General features: G+C 37.9%; 1 protein-coding gene across 1 annotated transcript; it reads right to left on the bottom strand.

Annotated features, from left to right (window-relative positions):
• Positions 1 to 4131: 4131 nt before the first annotated feature.
• FBXO45 (F-box protein 45) lies at positions 4132 to 17964 on the bottom strand. Its single transcript, XM_070789220.1, has 3 exons — positions 17368 to 17964; positions 11797 to 12153; positions 4132 to 7310 (listed from the first exon to the last, which is right to left on the bottom strand). Exons 1-3 carry the CDS (start codon positions 17668 to 17670, stop codon positions 7125 to 7127), a joined length of 846 nt encoding a protein of 281 aa, XP_070645321.1. The 5' UTR covers positions 17671 to 17964; the 3' UTR covers positions 4132 to 7124.
• Positions 17965 to 17999: the final 35 nt, after the last annotated feature.

The raw sequence follows: 17999 nt of genomic DNA, 5'->3' as shown, positions 1-17999 counted from the left end.
ACAACATAAGGGCTTCTCCAGTGGCTCAGTGGTAAAGAATATGCCTGCAAAACAGAAGACACGAGTTAGATCCCTGAGTTGGGAAGATCCCCGGAGGGCATGGCAACCCACTCCAGTATTCTTGCCTGATAATCCCATAGACAGAGAAGCCTGCTGGGCTATACAGTCCATGGGATCACAAGTCGGACATGACTGAAATGACAGCATGCACACATGCATACTACACAAATTATATAAACATAAAAGTATATCTTATATAAATTATATATCTTTTCCTGGTCATAAAAGAGATTTTGCCACCACTCTCAGTCTCTTCAAAAGTCAGTTGTGGACTTCCTTGGTGGTACAGATAAGAATCCACCTGACAATGCAGGGGACACGGGTTCAATCCCTGGTCTGGGAAAATTCCACATGTCATGGAGCAACTAAGCCTGTGCTCAACTACTGAACCTGCGTGATCTAGAGCCCATGAGACACAACTACTGAGCCTGTGAGGTACAACTACTGAAGCCTGCGCACCACACCCAGAGAAGCCACTGCAATGAGAGGTCCGTGCACCAGGAAGGGGAGCTTCTGCTCACTGCAGCTAGAGAAGGCCCACGGGCAACAACAAAGACCCAGCGCAACCAAAACTAAAGAAAAAACAGTCCTGAGTGGTGATTTCTAGTCCCGGGCGTATTACCTAGGAACTAAAAAAAAGGGTGGGGGGATAACAGAGGATGAGATGGTTGGATGGCATCACTGACTCAATGGACGTGAGTTTGAGCAAGCTCCGGGAGATGGTGAAGGACAGGGAAGCCTAGCGTGCTGCAGTCCGTGGGGTCGCAAAGTCAGACAAGACTGAACGACTGAACAACAATAACAAAAAAATCTAGTGATATTGATACCTGAGTGCATCCCCTGTCCATCTAACTTACTTGGGCATCTTATCATTTAGAAGTTTCCCAGGTATATATTATCTTGATGGTGATGGGTATATACCTCTGTCAAAGTGCGTACTTGAAATAAATGTAGCTTACTGTATATTAATTATATCTCAATAAAGCTGTTCAAAACATTAAAAGCTTCCCAGGTGCCTAGGAAATCCCATGTACAGAGGAGCCTGGTGGGTTACAGTTCATGGGGTTGCAAAAGAGTCGGACACAATTTAGCGACTAAACGACAACAGGTGATTCTAGTGAACATCCCAAAGTGAGAACCATTGAGCTAGGTCAACCTCATCACTGAAGTACATAAGGAAACAGCCCTAAAGGAAAGAAAGCTGCTCCGGAATCATGTCACAGCAAGCAGGATTGCCAGGACTCAGAGCTCGTGACTCCTGAACTATTATTTCAACGTTCTGGACTTAAAACCAAGATGATAAAGCATACTGAGCTCCTCAAAACATTTTAAAAGAGGCACTTGTAAAATCTCAAGTCCAGCAATTGTTACACAGAGATATAAGCCATGAGTTAAAACCAAAAAACCATACCAGCCTTTACTTGGTAGTTCAGTTCAGTTCAGTTGCTCAGTCATGTCCGACTCTTTGTGACCCCATGAACCGCAGCACGCCAGGCCTCCCTGTCCATCACCACCTCCTGCCGTTTACCCAAACTCATGTCCATTGAGTCGGTGATGCCATCCAATCATCTCATCCTCCATAGTCCCCTTCTCCTCCTGCCCCCAATCTTTCCCAGCATCAGCGTCTTTTCTAATGAGTCAGCTCTTTGCATCAGGTGGCCAAAGTATTGGAGTTTCAGCTTCAACATCAGTCCTTCCAATGAACACCCAGGACTGATCTCCTTTAGGATGGACTGGTTGGATCTCCTCGCAGTTCAAGGGACTCTCAAGAGTCTTCTCCAATGCCACAGGTAGAGTCACTACTTAAAAGCATAGTTGGTTGTCCTTTCAATATACACTAGGTATACACTCCCCTCACTCTGTCCACTCTGTCCACTCTGTTGTGAAGTCTAGTGGGGTTGGTAGAGCTCTGGACAATTTGGTTGTGAACTATATATATCATTCTCTGGACTGCCAAAGGGGGAGAGGAGTGACTGACCTCCCTCATTCCAACCCTAAGTATCCTTTCTTTCAAAAGTAAAGGTAACCAACAAAGGGCGCAGATGAGTAACAGACCTTTTGAACATTGGTTGGAAAACATGAATAACATTAGCTACATTAAAGATATCTGGCTTACTTCTATTTCGTTTCTAATTAATCTAATTGGATATTAGCATTTTAATAAAATTATTTCAGGAGCCTTTCTCAAGGGAGATAGGACCTCACTACTATTCCTATTACTCAATTTTATCCTCCATTTCATTTATAAAGAAAAGGAGCAGAAAGACAATACAGCTTACTAGGTGTCTACCACAGAACAGACAGGACTTGACTTCCCTATCTTTCTCTTATGTTTTCTTCTTTTAAAAGAAACAGAAATTAAGGACTGTCAACAGAGTGACCTAAGAAAAACTCCCTAAATGATTCTTGCTTCTTGAGTCACTCATTCATAGTAAAATCCTATACACACAAGCTGAATAATGACAATCTTAAATCTTGAGGGGCTAGTTCTTTTAACAAACCATATTCTGAAAAGCAGAGAACATGTTGCTCTCAACAATTTTTTAATGAATATATTAAATAAAAAGCAAATGGCTTGGGGGGAAGATTCATAAAAGAAATTAAGACAACAGACTGGTTAAGCTGTTCCTGGTATCTCTTCCCACTAAACAAAAAGATAAATACAGAAATTCTGCACCTACTTAATTTTCCTTTAGAAAATTAAAACTCTTTAATTGTAACATATTATTAATAATACATCAGGCAACTTTTAGCAACATGATCAACTGATTCTTATAAGCTTTTGGATCACAGGAGCCATTTGTTCAGCCATTCCTGCTTCTTGTACTTCTTATAACTCTTGGCGAACAACTGCATTATCAAACAACTGTTAGCTGGGGGTGGAGGTGACAACAAAACAGGATCCTAGTGAATCGGATTCCATTGTTAAAAGCCATGGAATTTATAGGTAAATTCCATCAACACATTTGGCTATGAAGGTATCCTGCTTTTCTTTCTGACCAAAGTATAAAAAAATTCCTTGTTTTAAATGTAAGCAATCACAAATAGTTAATGTTTGTTTAAACTTTTATTAAGAAACTAAAGCAAAAAAGAATTTCAAAAAATTAATATACAGAATTCTAATTTTAACAAATAAGAAATCTACACCAAGAACTAAATAGCAGAGTTCAGCGATATTCAAGAATAAAGGGGAATGGCTAAAATGCATTCACAGTCACTATTTTTTCCTTACAAGCCTCAGATTTGGACAGGATACAAAAATTTGGACAGGATACAAAAATTTTTCTCATCTATCTTTTGTTATTATAGCCTATAAATTCAGAGAAGGTGTTTTCTTCCTATAGCATATATGCAATATGCAATTCCCTGCCTACTGGGTTTGATGACATGGGTATACAGATGAATACATCAGAGATTCCTTCTTAATGTGTTTAAGGAAGATAAGACATGAACAAATAATAAATATAAATAAATTTATACAAGTTATAAAGTAATACAGCATGAGTTAAGTATAGATAAATACAAAGACTAGGAAACTTTAAGGAAGAAGAGATTACATTCAGCTAGAGAAACTGAGGAATGCTTTATTAGAATAACATTTGGGTTGGGTATGGGCTGTTCCTTCTCAGAAGGCTTTATAGTGGTTCTGACGGTGGTGATCTTGATTTCTAGAAAGTAATCTCAATACTGATCTTTAAAACTCAAGTTTCTATCAAACTGTTCATTTTTTAAAGCGATCAAAAATATAAATATTACAGTCTATATAAACAGCAGTTTGAGGACATAAATAAAAAGTTAATTATAATACCTACTATGTGGGTTAGGGCCCTATTATTTTCAAAACTCTCTCTGATCAAATCATATCTAAAAGGCAGAAGATGCCTAATCATAGAACCACGATTTTTAAGTATTCAACTGAGCAATACCTACTTGCTTTACATGCCTTGTCAAATGTATATCCAAAATTACAGGAATAAGAATGAAGGAGATGAAATCAGTGGTTTAACATTCAAAAGTCAGATAATGAAAAAATAATGGCAACTAAGAAATGATATATATTAACCACAGAACTCTTTGTATGAAAAGTTTTAATGAATTGTGAACCATTGACCATTACAGACTTTAAACCTTAATATTTCTTCTTTCCTGTGTGAAACCAGATAATTAAACCAGTCTATCTCAAGTATGACAGAAGACCATAGTATGAATAAGAGTAATGTTTTCTTACCCATCGCATGCTTCACTAAAGTTAAGAACCAAAGAGAGTGCTCCTAGTTTCCCAAGTCAACAGAGCAGATCCAATTACACATTTCTTCCTGATCACAGTTTCAGTTGAAATACAACAAATACAACTTTGCCTTTCAATAGCACTTTTTATCCACAGCACAAGCACTTTCCCATTATTTTCTTCTTTACCCTCAATATCCTTGTGAGGTAGTGAAGGGAGGGAGCAAGGATTTTTTTGCAGATGAGAAAACTTAAGTTGTATTTTGATCAGTGGTTCCCAGCCTTGACAACATACTGAAATCATCTAGGAAGTTTTTTAAAATCCTTATGGTCATGTCATACCCCAGACCAACAAGAGAATCTTAGGGTATGGCACCCAAATATCAATATTTTCCAAAATGCATATGACTCCAAAGTATAGCTAAGGTTGAGAACCACTGGTTTAGATTATTTATATTTAATATTCAGACATAACTGTCTTCTACTTAAGTGCTCTCTCAGTAGCAGTGAAAAAGAGACTCCATTTCCTCAAACACTGTAACAGTTTGTCTTCGTATTCTATACAACTACTATTGGTATCCAGTAACAATTTACCCGGTTATAAAGGAAAGCTCCTTACTCCCCTAACGCTCATGCTAAATAAGAACCTCCATTTTATAAAATTTGCAAATCAGATATTAAAGAATTTAAATCTCTGAGAGAAGAATGGCTTTTTGTTAAATATTTAGGCAATTATTTGATTCTAGGTTCAATATGCAATAACCATGTGTTTCTGTTTTTCACTCAGCACCTTCAAAACTTTGTTACAAATGAATGTTCACTAATAAGACAAAACGTAAGATATAAAAAAAGCTCTGAGCAAAAGCTCTTGGAATTGATCATATCCCAATCTAGTTTTCTAATTAGTTCAATATTTATCCTGAATTAGGTCTCTTCTTTAGTTAAATTTTAAACTTTGCCAAACTGAGTTGTTCCACACCAAGAAAAAAATGCATTTCTGTAGCAGCTATATTCTCTAATACATTTAACATATAATTTCACTCTGTAGTATTAAATATGGTTTCTAGGAAGTTTCTTCCTTGATGTGGGTATCAAAAAGGACCTTTTACAGATTTCACCTTTAAGCAACATACCAAATATACAATAAATACTTGTGTACACTTTTTAGGTGGCAAAAATGAAATCTTTGCTCATGACTGAAATCCCTTGCTTCGTGGGAGTACTAATAATATTAACTCTCAAGGAGCAACCCAAGACCCCAGCCAACTGCTTGCTGTCCCTAATTTTATTAGATGCAAAACAAAATATGCATATAGCAAAACCTAAAAAGTACAAAGATTCCACTTGCCTTAGTCAATTCTTATCACAAAGATGTATCTGAAACCATACAATTTATACTTTCATACAGAAAGATATTTGTTTCTTTTCTAACAAAAGAAAATTTCAGTTCATGTATGTTGAATTATTAATTTGAAAAAGTATTAGTGAAATCAGATTAGTCAAAAATTCTGAATAGGAATTAATGTTAAACTCTTCTACTACAATGAAACCTTCAAAATGTTGCCAACCTAAAGTTTCCAGCATAAGGTCTTTTATTTCAAGTCCCATGGGGGCAATTATCTATAATGAGATTAAGAACATTCTTAAGCTGGGTTCAGGCTGGCACTGTTTCAGGTGGGTGAGTAAACATTTTCTTGACAACCCCAATGACAAGTTTGAGGCTTAGACTGTTGCCTGATGTAAACAATATGAACTTAAAAAGATTATAATATCTACAGCATTATAAAGTTACAAAATAAAGGATCATTGATCAATTATTTTCTTAAGGTCTGTGACTAACAATTTTCATATTTGAGGCCTATAAGAACAAATGGCAACGTTCTTTATTCTTTTACAAGACATTTTCTCAGAAGGTCAAAAAAATAAAACCAGATACTATAAGATGCACATTATTATTATTACTGATATATGTATGATTAGAAATAGATTTGCCTTTCCTCAATCTTAGCCTGGAGACGAGGGACCTTTACAATAATTTTGATGGTTAAAAAAATAAATCAGACTGTAACAGTCATGGAAACTGTAAGCCAAATATAATACAAAACGAGCCAATACAACACATCTTCTCTTAAAATCCTCTTCTTTGTAGTTACCAAACTGTCCCTAATGTTTTTCTAATTTTGTACCATGTAGTGGTTTTTAAGAAACTGAACTAGAACAAAGCAACTCCTTTGCCCTGTTTTTTTTTAAGTTTTTTTTTTTTTTTAACACACATACTGTATATACAACTTTTAAAATAGCTGCACAATTTTATATCTCACTGTTAGAGAAGTGCAGTCCAGGCAGACCATGCTTCTCAATATATTAAAAATATTAAATAAAACCCAACCAGTTTCATACTTTTCCAATAGTCAAGCTGGTTGGAAAAAAGGGTCTGGAGAAAAAACAGGCAGTTGTAAAACAGGATCAATCTTTCTTCACAAACACACTACTTAAAAACTCTTGCTAGTTCCTTATCTTATCCCTTTGACACCATCTCTATGATCTCACCTTAAAAGTTGGAAATAACACATTGTTAACTTAGAGACAAAATCTGTTGAAACATGCATATGTCAACTGCCCACTCAACCAACTGCAACCCTGAGGATTTTTCTGGCCCAGTAGAAAGAGGAAACACTAAGATCATCTCTGCTGTAGAGTTGCTTCTCCAGTTAACAATATCATGTGTTTTTCAGGATGTTTCTTGGGCATGCATGTATGACACTGTCACTTCATGATTCTACTTCCCACAAGCAGATATCTCCTCCACTCTGTCTTTCATCCCAAGAAAGCCACTGTCATCCATCCAAAGGTTTTCCAAGGTAAACCAAAGTCACTTCTGTGTTGCCATATACAGCAGAAACTGCTGGATATAAGCAGACCTTTGGAAGTCCTCTAAAGGCAACCCCCAGGAATTCATATCCACGTTCAAAAGCTAGAGTCTTATCTTCCATGTCCAAGATGACTCGAATTCTTTCTCCTATCTGCAAACAGACATCAAAAGAAGGTTAGAAGAAACCCATTAAAGGCATATCTAGAGGAAATCAAGTTGAAAATATTATTAAGAATATACATCTCAAAAGTTATCTAGAAAAACCAACAAAGTTATTTGGTCAGGGAGAAACATCAAGAAAAAGAACACACATCAATTTCATCACAAATGTTTTGATGGTCTTTTTTTAAACTTAAGACTTGTGTGGGATCAATATTTAATACTTAAAATTTTAATATTCTTTCTGAACAGTCCCAAGATTTTTTTAAGGGCTTTTTAAAGAAGGTTACCACTAAAACCTATAACTTGGCACATTTTACCAAAAAAGGCACTCTAAATTTTCTCAAATTACTACAGTAAATGCATACAATGGAATGTTATCCAACCTTAAAAAGAAATTTTAGTATATGCTACAACATGAGTGGACTTTGAAAACATTATGCTAAGAGAAATAAGCTAGACACAAAAATACAAGTATTATACTATTCCACTTATACCAAGCACCTGGAATATTCAAATTCACATAGACAGAAAATTGAATAGAGGTTACCAGAGGCTGGGGGAGGAAGAAATGTAGAGTTATTGTTCAGTGGGCACAGAGTTTATGCTGGGGATGATGAAAAAGTTTTGGATATATGTTGGGTATACACAGTGGGGATGGGTGCACAACACTGTGAATGTATTTAATGCCATTGAATTATACACTTACAAAAAGTTAATAATAAAGACTGTTGTGTATATTTCACCAAAATAAAAAAAATACTATAATAAAACATTTAGCCATTAAATTATACAAAGCAGTTCTACATACAATATGGAAATTATATAAATATGAATCATCAAATCTGGCTATAGGTTCTAAAGACACAAAATACACTTATTAAACAATCACTCTGCGGTCCACTACTCTGAAAGACCTGTTTGTTAAAAAAAAAAAAAGAGCAGCACTGGTTGTTAAACTAAATAGAAGCACAATTATCCAGTTCTTTTCACAAATGGAAAAGTAAGCAAAGTAGCAGCATGTTTTATCCTTATAATTTGCATATATTAGAGGTTGTTGTATCTATATACTTGGAGGCAGAAAGTCCTAACATTTTTCAATCAAAAATCATAATTGAACACTTTCCAGTTATGATATCCCTCAGCTGCTATCATTACCTTCCTTCATTGTATTTCCTATCACAAACAACTACCAATATCTTTTTCTCTCTCTCTGCCCAACTCATAAATTAATCCCATTTTACGGACCTAAGAACTTCCAAATTACCAACATCACTACTTTACAAACAAAGCACAAACAACAACAAAAATTAGAAACAAAAAGCTAATATTCTGATGAGTATTTGTTGAGTCATTTTATATTATCTCATTTAATTCTCACATCACTCCTAGGAGTTATCCCTATTTTACAGAAGATGAAATAAGAAAACAGAACCACTCCCGATGAAATTTTCAAGTCTGCTTTACCTTTGAGCATATAGCAAGCACACAGCACAAGGAGTAGAAAGGCCAAGTCTTAGGTGCAGAGGACAAAATTTAGAGATAGCAGCGCAATTAGAAACTTAGAACTCCAGAAGCAATAAAACCACAAAGAGGGTGAGCCCCAAAATAAACTGCCCAAATCCTTGTGTGAGGACTGCATTACACAAACACAGGGAAAACCCCCAGGGAACCAGGCAGAAAAAGCAGCAGCTAGAAGCCAAAAAATGGCAACCCACTCCAGTGTTCTTGCCTGGAGAATCCCAGGGACAGAGGAGCCTGGTGGGCTGCCGTCTATGGGGTCGCACAGAGTCGGACACGACTGAAGCGACTTAGCAGCAGCAGAAGCCAAAAAAACTCAACAAAGACATTAACTGCTATATACAGTTTCAGTCCAGGCAAGTTAACTGCCTACTAGAAGAAGAAAACCTAGAGTTTTCAGAACAAAGCAGTTTCTAAAGGAACAAAACATTTCAGAGTTATTGTATTGTTTACCAGGTCCAGTTTTCAATTAAAAAATGAATGGATATGAAAAGAAGCAGGACAGTACAACTTATACACGTGGAGAAAAAAGGAGTCAGTAGAAAGAGTCCAAGTGGGCCCTAGATGTTGAATTTGGAAAAGACTTCCAAGTAGTTATTATAAAATATATACATATATTAAAAATAAGAACTAAAGAAAAACACAGTATTAACAAATGAACAGAGATCTCAGTAGAGAAATGGAAAGCATAAAAATGAACCAAATGAAAATTTTAGAGCTCAGGGGCACAATAACCAAAATTCACCAGCCTGACTCAATAGCGTTGAAATGACCATAGAGTTTAAATGACAAGAAGGAAAAAAAAAACAACTATGAATTTAAAGTCAGAACAACAGAAATTAATAAATCCAAAAAACAGAGAGAAAAAGGGACATAGCTCCAGAGGCACAGAGACAAGGAGAATATCAAGCAGTCCAACAATTACATTAAATATAAATGGACTAACTACTTAAATCAAAAGATTGGGTTAGATATATAATTATAAGCAGTCTGGGGGACTCATTTTAAATATAAAGACAGAATAAATGTAAAAGGATGAGGGGAAGGAGGTACTCTGCAATAGTAAACCTAAGAAACTTGGACTGGCTGTACTGACATAAGACAAAATAGACATAAAGACAAGGAATATTACTCGAGTCAAAGAAGGTCATTTCGGGTTTCTTTGGTGGCTCAGTGTAAAGAATCTGCCTGCCAGTACGGGAGACATGGGTTCAATCAATCTCTGATCCTGGAAGATCCCACATGCTGCCGAGCAACGAGGTCTGTGCACCACAACTATTGAGCCTGTACTCTGGAGCCCAGGGGCTGCAACTGCCTAGCCCACGTGCCCCAACTACTGAAGTCCACGCACCCTAGAGCCTGTGCTGCACAAGAGAAGCCACGGCAATGAGGAGCCCACACACCTCAACTAGAGAGAAGCTCCTGCTCACTGAAACTAGAGAAAAGTCTGTGCAGCAATGAAGACCCAGCACAGAAATAAACTTTTTCTAAAAAAAGATTAACAATTATAAATATGCACCTAATAACAATTTCAAAACACATAAAGCAAAAACTCACAAAACTGAAAGTATAGATAAATCAACAATTATAGTTGGAGATTTTAATAGTCCTTAGTAAACGACAGAACAGGTAGAAGAAAAATACAGAAAGCAGAAGACATAAATATTGTTAACCAATTTGACCTAATTGTCTTTAATAGATTATTCCATCCAGCAACAGTATATATTCAAGTACACACGGACATTCATCAGGATAAACCATATGCTGGGAATAAAACATGTCTCAATAAATTTAAAAGGACTGAAATCATATAGAGTATGTTCTTTGAAAAACAAAGAATAAAGGATTTTCACTTCAAAATCACGGCTAGTGACAGAACTTTATCTTCAGTGATTATTAAGTCCAGACATCCCTCTCCTTAATGTATCTGTAGAGCCTGAAAGAACAGTAAGGAAAGGATTCTATGAAAGAAAATCTTCCATACTTTTATACCTCTGGAAATGGGATATATTTTTAGTTCTTCTACTTTATTATGCTTGACTTGAGGTCAATACTAAGGCTAGAGCTTTCAAACCACATGTCCCTCTAAAATGTGCCATCTATAATTCTTTAAAATTTCCAACTTATCAGATTATTATTTTCTAGATTCTGCTGAATCTATGGTGATCATATAGCTTTTACAAATAGGAACTATAATTTTGATCCTAGAATAAAATGAATATGGGTGAAGGTTAAGATGAAAAGAATTTTAAAATGTAGTAGTTTGGTCCAGTGGTTAAGGTTCTGTGCTTCCGCTGCAGGGAGCAGAGGTTTGATCCCTGGTCGGGGAACTAAGATCCTACATGCCATGTGGTGGGCCAAAAACAAAAATTAAAAATGTAGTAGTTTGCCTGAACTTGCCTATCTTTATAGAAATCATTGACACCCCCACAGGCTTTGAATACAATCCACACGTCAGTAAGTAGCAGAGAAGAAGTATGTACATACATGCACAAAGGTGCAATTGTGGGGGTGAGGTATCTAGAAAAAGTAATTTAGATGTGCCGTGTTGTAAGAAAGATTACAGTCCAGAGTACAAGCTGGCAAACTATGGCTCCTGGGCCAAATCTGGCTTGCAGTGTATAAATAAGGTTTTACTAGAATAATAAACAACAGAGTTAAACAGTTATGAGAGACAGTATGGACCACAAAGTCTGAATATTTACTATCTGACCCTGTACAGAAAAAGTTTGCCAACCTGATTTAAAGTAAAGACAGATTGCTCAGGGTGAATATGTATAAGGAAAAAATTATTAAGATACTAAAAGATAATCAGAGTAGCCAAAAAAGGCCAGTTACACTATTTAAAAATTACCAAAAAGACAAATAATGCTGCTATATAAAACTTTGTAAATTTAAAACAAATTAAGGCATGATTTAACAAAGGCTCACTTTTCAGAAAATTCTCGGTTTCTCACCTGATATTTTGGTGCATTGTTGCATTGCGGAAAACTGCCATTGACTTCTCCATTATGTAGTAGGTTATTGTCCACTAGATTCCAGCCCCAGCTCTGGTCGTCACTGCCCAGCAATGCCACATAGCCTTGGCACTGCATGGGGGCTCGTTTTGTAGCAATTCCAATCACTGCCACAGTGCCCAGAGGGCCCTCCCACCACACTTCCCACGCATGGCGGCCCTCACTGAAACCGATCTTGGTCCTTGCACCATCAGTGCTCTGAGCGATGGGGTTTCGATGTAAAGTGAAGCCGTTCTTCTTAATGTAGACATTCCTGGAGCAGTCATTAGTGCTGAAAGCATGCTGGAAAGCACGTATCTGAAAAGATGAAAGACCAGAGAAAGAGAATTTTATTTTTCTTAAACATTAAAAAGTACCCAAACTTTAGGGTACATGTTTTTAAACAATAAAATTATATATTTTAAGTAATACAATAACTACGTCTCAAAAATGGCTCATTTTGGGGATGAGACACTAACATAATAAATTACACAACATTAAAGATAAAACTGCCAACTGTTTCATTATTGATCAAAATTCTAAATCGCTGTATAATTTCTCCAAATATACTTCTTAAGACATCAAAAGATATACACAGAAATCCTTATATTTTAGAGGGAATACTGAGATGTTTTGCGATGACATAATGATATTTGGGAATTGCTTTGAAATACCCAAGAGTGGAGTGGGAGATTGGACAGGGTAAACATGAAACTAGACTGCCCACGAGTTAATCATTGGTAAAGCTTGGTGATGGGTACAGGGAGGTTGTTTCCTCTACTCTGGCTTATAGTTCATATTTTTACATTAAAAAGTTCAAATATGTACAGTTTTCATGTAGGCAATGCTGTCATTAAAAAGAACAGTATTTTAAGTAAAACAGGGAACTCAGTCACATTAGCTATGAGAAATTTTAATAACCACAAACTATCTTAGATCCTCTGCCTCCTTGCTAGGTATTACTCATGCACTAAGACATCACCACTCTCATTTTACCAAATCAAATAATCCCCTAGATAGCATCTAAATTCAACCACTAAAATTTATAAAGAGATAGTCATTAACAGCAGCTACCATTAACAGGTTAGTTGACTTTTGGTAATTACTAGTCTTTGAAGCTTCCAAAATAAAGACAGTAAGAAAACTGTTACTACTATATCATTTCTCATGTTTTGGACTTCCCTGGTGCCTCAGACGGTAAAGATCCTCTGGAGAAGGAAATGGCAGCCCACTCCAGTACTCTTGCCTGGAGAATCCCATGGATGGAGGAGCCTGGTAGGCTATAGTCCATGGGGTTGCAAAGAGTTAGACACGACTGAGCAACTTCACTCACTCACTCTCATGTTTTAATAACTTAGAGCTTTTTGGTCTGTATGTTTTTCAGAAATCCCTTCTTTACTCAAACTGTGCAGAAGCAGTTGAAGGCTAGGACCTATTGCTTTAGTTAACCTGAGAAATCAATTCCAGAATCAGAATTTCATCATAGGAAAGACCTTAAGACCTTTACCTAGTTAAACTCAGGAATTAGGACACAGGCATAAAAGTCAACGTGTAGTTAGCATAAGCGTCTCACAGGTAAGTCAGGCACCCAGTGCCCTCATCCAGTGTGCCATCCGTGCTCTGCCGTCAGTGAGCACTTCACTGTTTAACTGTTGTACGCCATCAGGTCGCAGATTAAAACAAAAACAAAAACCCTCTTTGGTTCAGGCGTCCCATGTTTTCATAAGGGGGATGGAAACCTGAAGTATACCTAATTTTTTTCTGTACCTAGTCTTACTATAACAACCTGAAAGTGCTATATACATCCCAACCATTTGATTCTAGCCAAACATATCTAATCTAACCTAAATTTATCAAACTTTTATAGGAAATACAGAGGACAGAGAACATGTTAAGCAAAACCACAGGAATGAAATCAGCAAAATCCAGACTGAGGATTACTCTCTACAAGGTAAACACCTGGGTTTCTTCAAGAAATAAACTGCAGGGGTGAGAGGTGGGAGAGATGGAAGGTGTATCTGCAGACTAAATTAGCCTTAAGTGACATATCAACTGTCATGAGAACCTTACACAGATCTTGCTTACATAAACTGAAAATTAAAGACACAACATTTGACAATTTTATGAGAAAACTGGAATTTGAATGCCGCACTTCCCATATTAAGGGGTTATTTATTTATATACTACAGATGTAATAACGGTATTGGGATTAAGTGTCCTTATCTTTTAGAGATAATGTGAAAAATCATATAAAATGGAAAATACACAAATAAAAAGTCTATAGCTCTTGTTATACAGTCTCATACACAATATGGATTTTGCATTATAGCAATTACAATTAGATGTCAAGTATGACTGGAATAACTAATGTTACTTGGTAATATGTAAAATACAAACTTCTAAAAATAAGTCAAATCCTAATTAGACTGACAACTCCAAATGCTTTCCAGTTTTACACTGGCCCAAGCCTGTTCTTATCCTTTTCTCAGTTAACATCGCTCCTGGAAATCATATTTGACTCTTCCTTGATCTTCATCCCACCTCACCCAGTCAGTTGTCCATCTATGTGGACTTGTTTTCTTGCAATTTCTCTCCCAGTTATCCTCTTCTCTGCTCCATACACTTATTCTGATCTTGAATACCTCTGGTACAGCAACCAACCCCTGCCTTCTTGAATTCATCTTATGGACTACTAGTTTTTCTAAAGCACAGGTCTTACTTTGTCATTTCTTTGTTCAAATTTCTGTGGTTTCCAGCTGTAAAACAAAGCCTAAACTACAGACTGAAGCCTTATGTCAAGGACCTCCATGATATCTCTAGTTTCAGCTTACCTTTACCTCATATCTCCCACTACAATTCAATCCAACTAAACTATTTTATATCTTTAGCCTTCCCTCTAAGCTACAAACTGTAACAGATGCCTATCTAAAAACTCTTGATGTCTTAACACTGTAAATTCTGTGCTACCAAAACTGAACTCATTGTTATTCCTCCAAAATCTAGCCCAGGTAATCCCTATATTACGTAAGCCAGATACCTAGAAGTCATCCTGAGCACCTCCCTCCTCACCCTGATTTCAAATCTACTGCCAAGTCCTGTAGCTTTTATTTCCTAAATTTCTCACCATCTCTTGTTCTACATACTTACTACTATACATATTTCTAAGGTTCCCCTCCAATTGGTTGTCCATTCTTAAGTCATAATAACCTCTTAAAAATGGAAAACTATCATATCACCAAGCCCCATACTCCTAACTCTCCTTCACTTACAATTTAAAATGGCTTCCTTTTGTTTGGCTCCAGTCCACCTCTTCCATCTTTATCAAATTTGCCTCAATTTTGCTCTCTGTGGTCCAGCCACATTGATTACTTTCTGTCACTCATACTCACCAGATTCCCTCCTAGAAGGCTATTCTCTCTCTCTTTGGCCTATTTATCGTTTTTTTTTTCTGGGTCTCAGCATTATTTTCTCAGAGAAAGCCTTTCCTGACCTCGCTACTTAGGTCAAATTCTCCACTGTTGACATTCAGAGCACCATGGATCTAACCTTCATAGGACTCATCACAAATGCAATTTTACAACTGTGTGACTATTTGATAAATACCCACTTCCCCTCACTGGATTAGCGCTATATGGGAAAGCATCCATAGCATTTGTATTTGTTTTTATTCAGCATTGCATCTGAAAAACTGAACACAGTACCTAACATTCATTTTTTTTTAATAAAAATATATACTATTCAAATCCTCTGCTTTCCACTGTCTTGCTTTTTGTTCAGAGTATTTCCTCTTAGTAAAATGTTCATATCCTCCCCATCTTTAAAATTCAGCTTAAATACAATCTCAATCTCAACCCTTCTAAAGCTGTTCACTCAACTTGTGAACTTCCTTCACTAAACTTCTAGTTTCTAACTAATAACCACTAGTTATTTCTATACATTTTTTTTTCCTCTTCTCCTAGACTGAGGACTTTCATACTAGGCTACGTATATCCTTTTGAATTAATCTTTTATCTTCAAGATATTCAAGAAAACTCCGGCAACATCTGAATGCACAAGTCTATAATACCTACAGTGCAAGTAGTACAAAGGCATACAAAGTATTAAAATTTATAACCCTTTGCAAGGATACAGAAAAACAGGTAAAATAGGCTGCCTCCAACCTGGATGGAGGGGGTATAAGGACTAAAGGAAGACATTTTGCTTTTAGATCACTTTGCTTCTTTTGAACACTGACTCACATGAATACATTATTTATTACATATTATTACATGAATCTTGAATCATGTGAACATGTCTATTACAGGCCAACTACAAAAATGTCTTAATTTAAAATAAGTAAAAATAATAAACTTTATGGAAAAATAAAAACTAAATAAGATTCATGAAACCTAAATGTTTATTAGGCACAGTAAGACAAAATTGCAATCTTCTGCCCTCTACTATATGAATTACAATTATTATCCTTTGAGCATCTACTAACTGTCCTTGCAACTTATCATGTTATTTCACTTAATAAACAATTTGACATATTTAAAAGTAGTAATCCTTATTCTAACCTTATTAAACTGAAACCTATTTTATTACAGAAGAATACATTTTACATTTATTTCACATGTTTTCCCTTTTTTAGTTGTTAATGTATTTTTATGTTTACCATATTCTAGATCAGACTTTATCCTCTCTCATGTATACTCTTGGTGACTGCAATCCTAAATAGCTGTATCCATCCAAACTGAACTCAAGTTTACAGCCATTTGTTTATATTGCTTGAGGAATGCTCTCAGTCCTACTAAGATCTGCTACTTGTCATTTTTATTTGTATATGAAAGCAAGACTAAGCACAAGAGTCTGGCAGCGGGGAGGGAAAAGGCACCAAAAATGGAAACAGCATGTTGGATGACAAACAGAACATAAGAGACACACCAGCAAGGTGGGACTATGAAAAAGTTGGCAAGGCAATAGCCAATAACAGTGGGACATGGCAATATTATGACTGTTAAGTGGCACCAATGGTACGATGTTCTATTCAAAGCCTGTATCTTTAAAGTTAGCAGATGCCTTGGACCACACTTATTTCTAAGCCTGTAACATAGCGGAGGGAATTCAAGGTCCTTGGGCAAAAATAAAAGTTATAAATCAGAGCTTGGAAAACGTGAGGTGAAAGCAAAAATCTTAGAAACTAAGTCAATAAGGCAGCCGAGATGATCTAATAAAGGACAGAGAGAAAAATAGGATTAGAGTATTGAAAGCTACAACAATGGCCTGTTTTTAAGGGGATAGACGGTGGAAAGTAGCATGATGGAAACCAAGGATGGAAAACCATCTGATCCTTTAAAAAGTACATCACGGAAGTGGGGTGGGTTAAGGAGCAGAACTTCAACCCAAAGAGATCTTTATGGCGGGGGAGGCGAGGTAAGGTACTGACTGGAGCGGTGGAAAGGCGCTTCTGACTCAGAAGCTTAGCTGAGAAATACTGAGAGCTGCGCGGAGAAGCGGGACAGGGGGCAGCGGCGTGGCGCGGGGCTCCCTCACCTTGGCCTTGTAGCTGGGCAGGTTGCAGAGGATGTCCGTGCGCAGAGCCTCCTCTGCCAGGCTGCGGGCGCACAGGCTCCGCCACACCTCGCTGTTCTCATCGCCGTGCAGGCAGCGGTACCAGTGCTTGCACACCAGGGCGCAGCTCCGCAGCTCGGACAGCTCCAGGTAGGAGAACACCAACTCCAGCACCCGGCTGGGCAACCGGCCGCCGGCCCCAGAGCCCGAGCCGGCGCCCGCGCCGCCGCCGCTACAGCCAGCGCCGCCCGAAGCTGCCCCAGCCCCCGGGGCCGGCGCCGCCATCGCCTCACCAGCCGGCCCGAGGGCCGCCGCCGCCGCCGCCTCCCCCCGTCTCTGCTCCAGAGGCCAAGCCTCGCCTTGAGACCGGAGCAGCTCGCTCACCGCCCCTTTCACAGCTAACCGCCCGGCCCCTCCAAACCACTCCCGCCCCTGCCCGGGGGCGTCCGCCGCGCGCCCCGCCTCACTGAGGGCAGACGCACCGACTGCACGGGCGTCCCCCGCCCCTCCCCCGCGGCTCAGCGCGGTCGCCGGAACCGCCCGACTCGTACGGCCTCCCCGCGGCGCGCCCGTGGCTCCGCCATACGGGTTGAGGGCACGAAGCAAGGACGCAC

The sequence above is a fragment of the Bos indicus genome, chromosome 1, assembly GCF_029378745.1.
Source record: "Bos indicus isolate NIAB-ARS_2022 breed Sahiwal x Tharparkar chromosome 1, NIAB-ARS_B.indTharparkar_mat_pri_1.0, whole genome shotgun sequence".
NCBI classification, from domain to species: domain Eukaryota; kingdom Metazoa; phylum Chordata; class Mammalia; order Artiodactyla; family Bovidae; genus Bos; species Bos indicus.
The sequence above is the reverse complement of the archived record's forward strand: the minus strand, read 5'-3'. Positions and strand labels throughout refer to the sequence as shown.

Coding starts and splice junctions, on each gene's coding strand:
- FBXO45 (XM_070789220.1), bottom strand. CDS start 17,670: ATGGCGGCGCCGGCCCCGGGGGCTGGGGCAGCTTCGGGCGGCGCTGGC. Junction 12,154..17,367: donor TGCCCAGCTACAAGGCCAAG/GTGAGGGAGCCC, acceptor TCATCTTTTCAG/ATACGTGCTTTCCAGCATGC. Junction 7,311..11,796: donor ACAATGCACCAAAATATCAG/GTGAGAAACCGA, acceptor GTCTGTTTGCAG/ATAGGAGAAAGAATTCGAGT.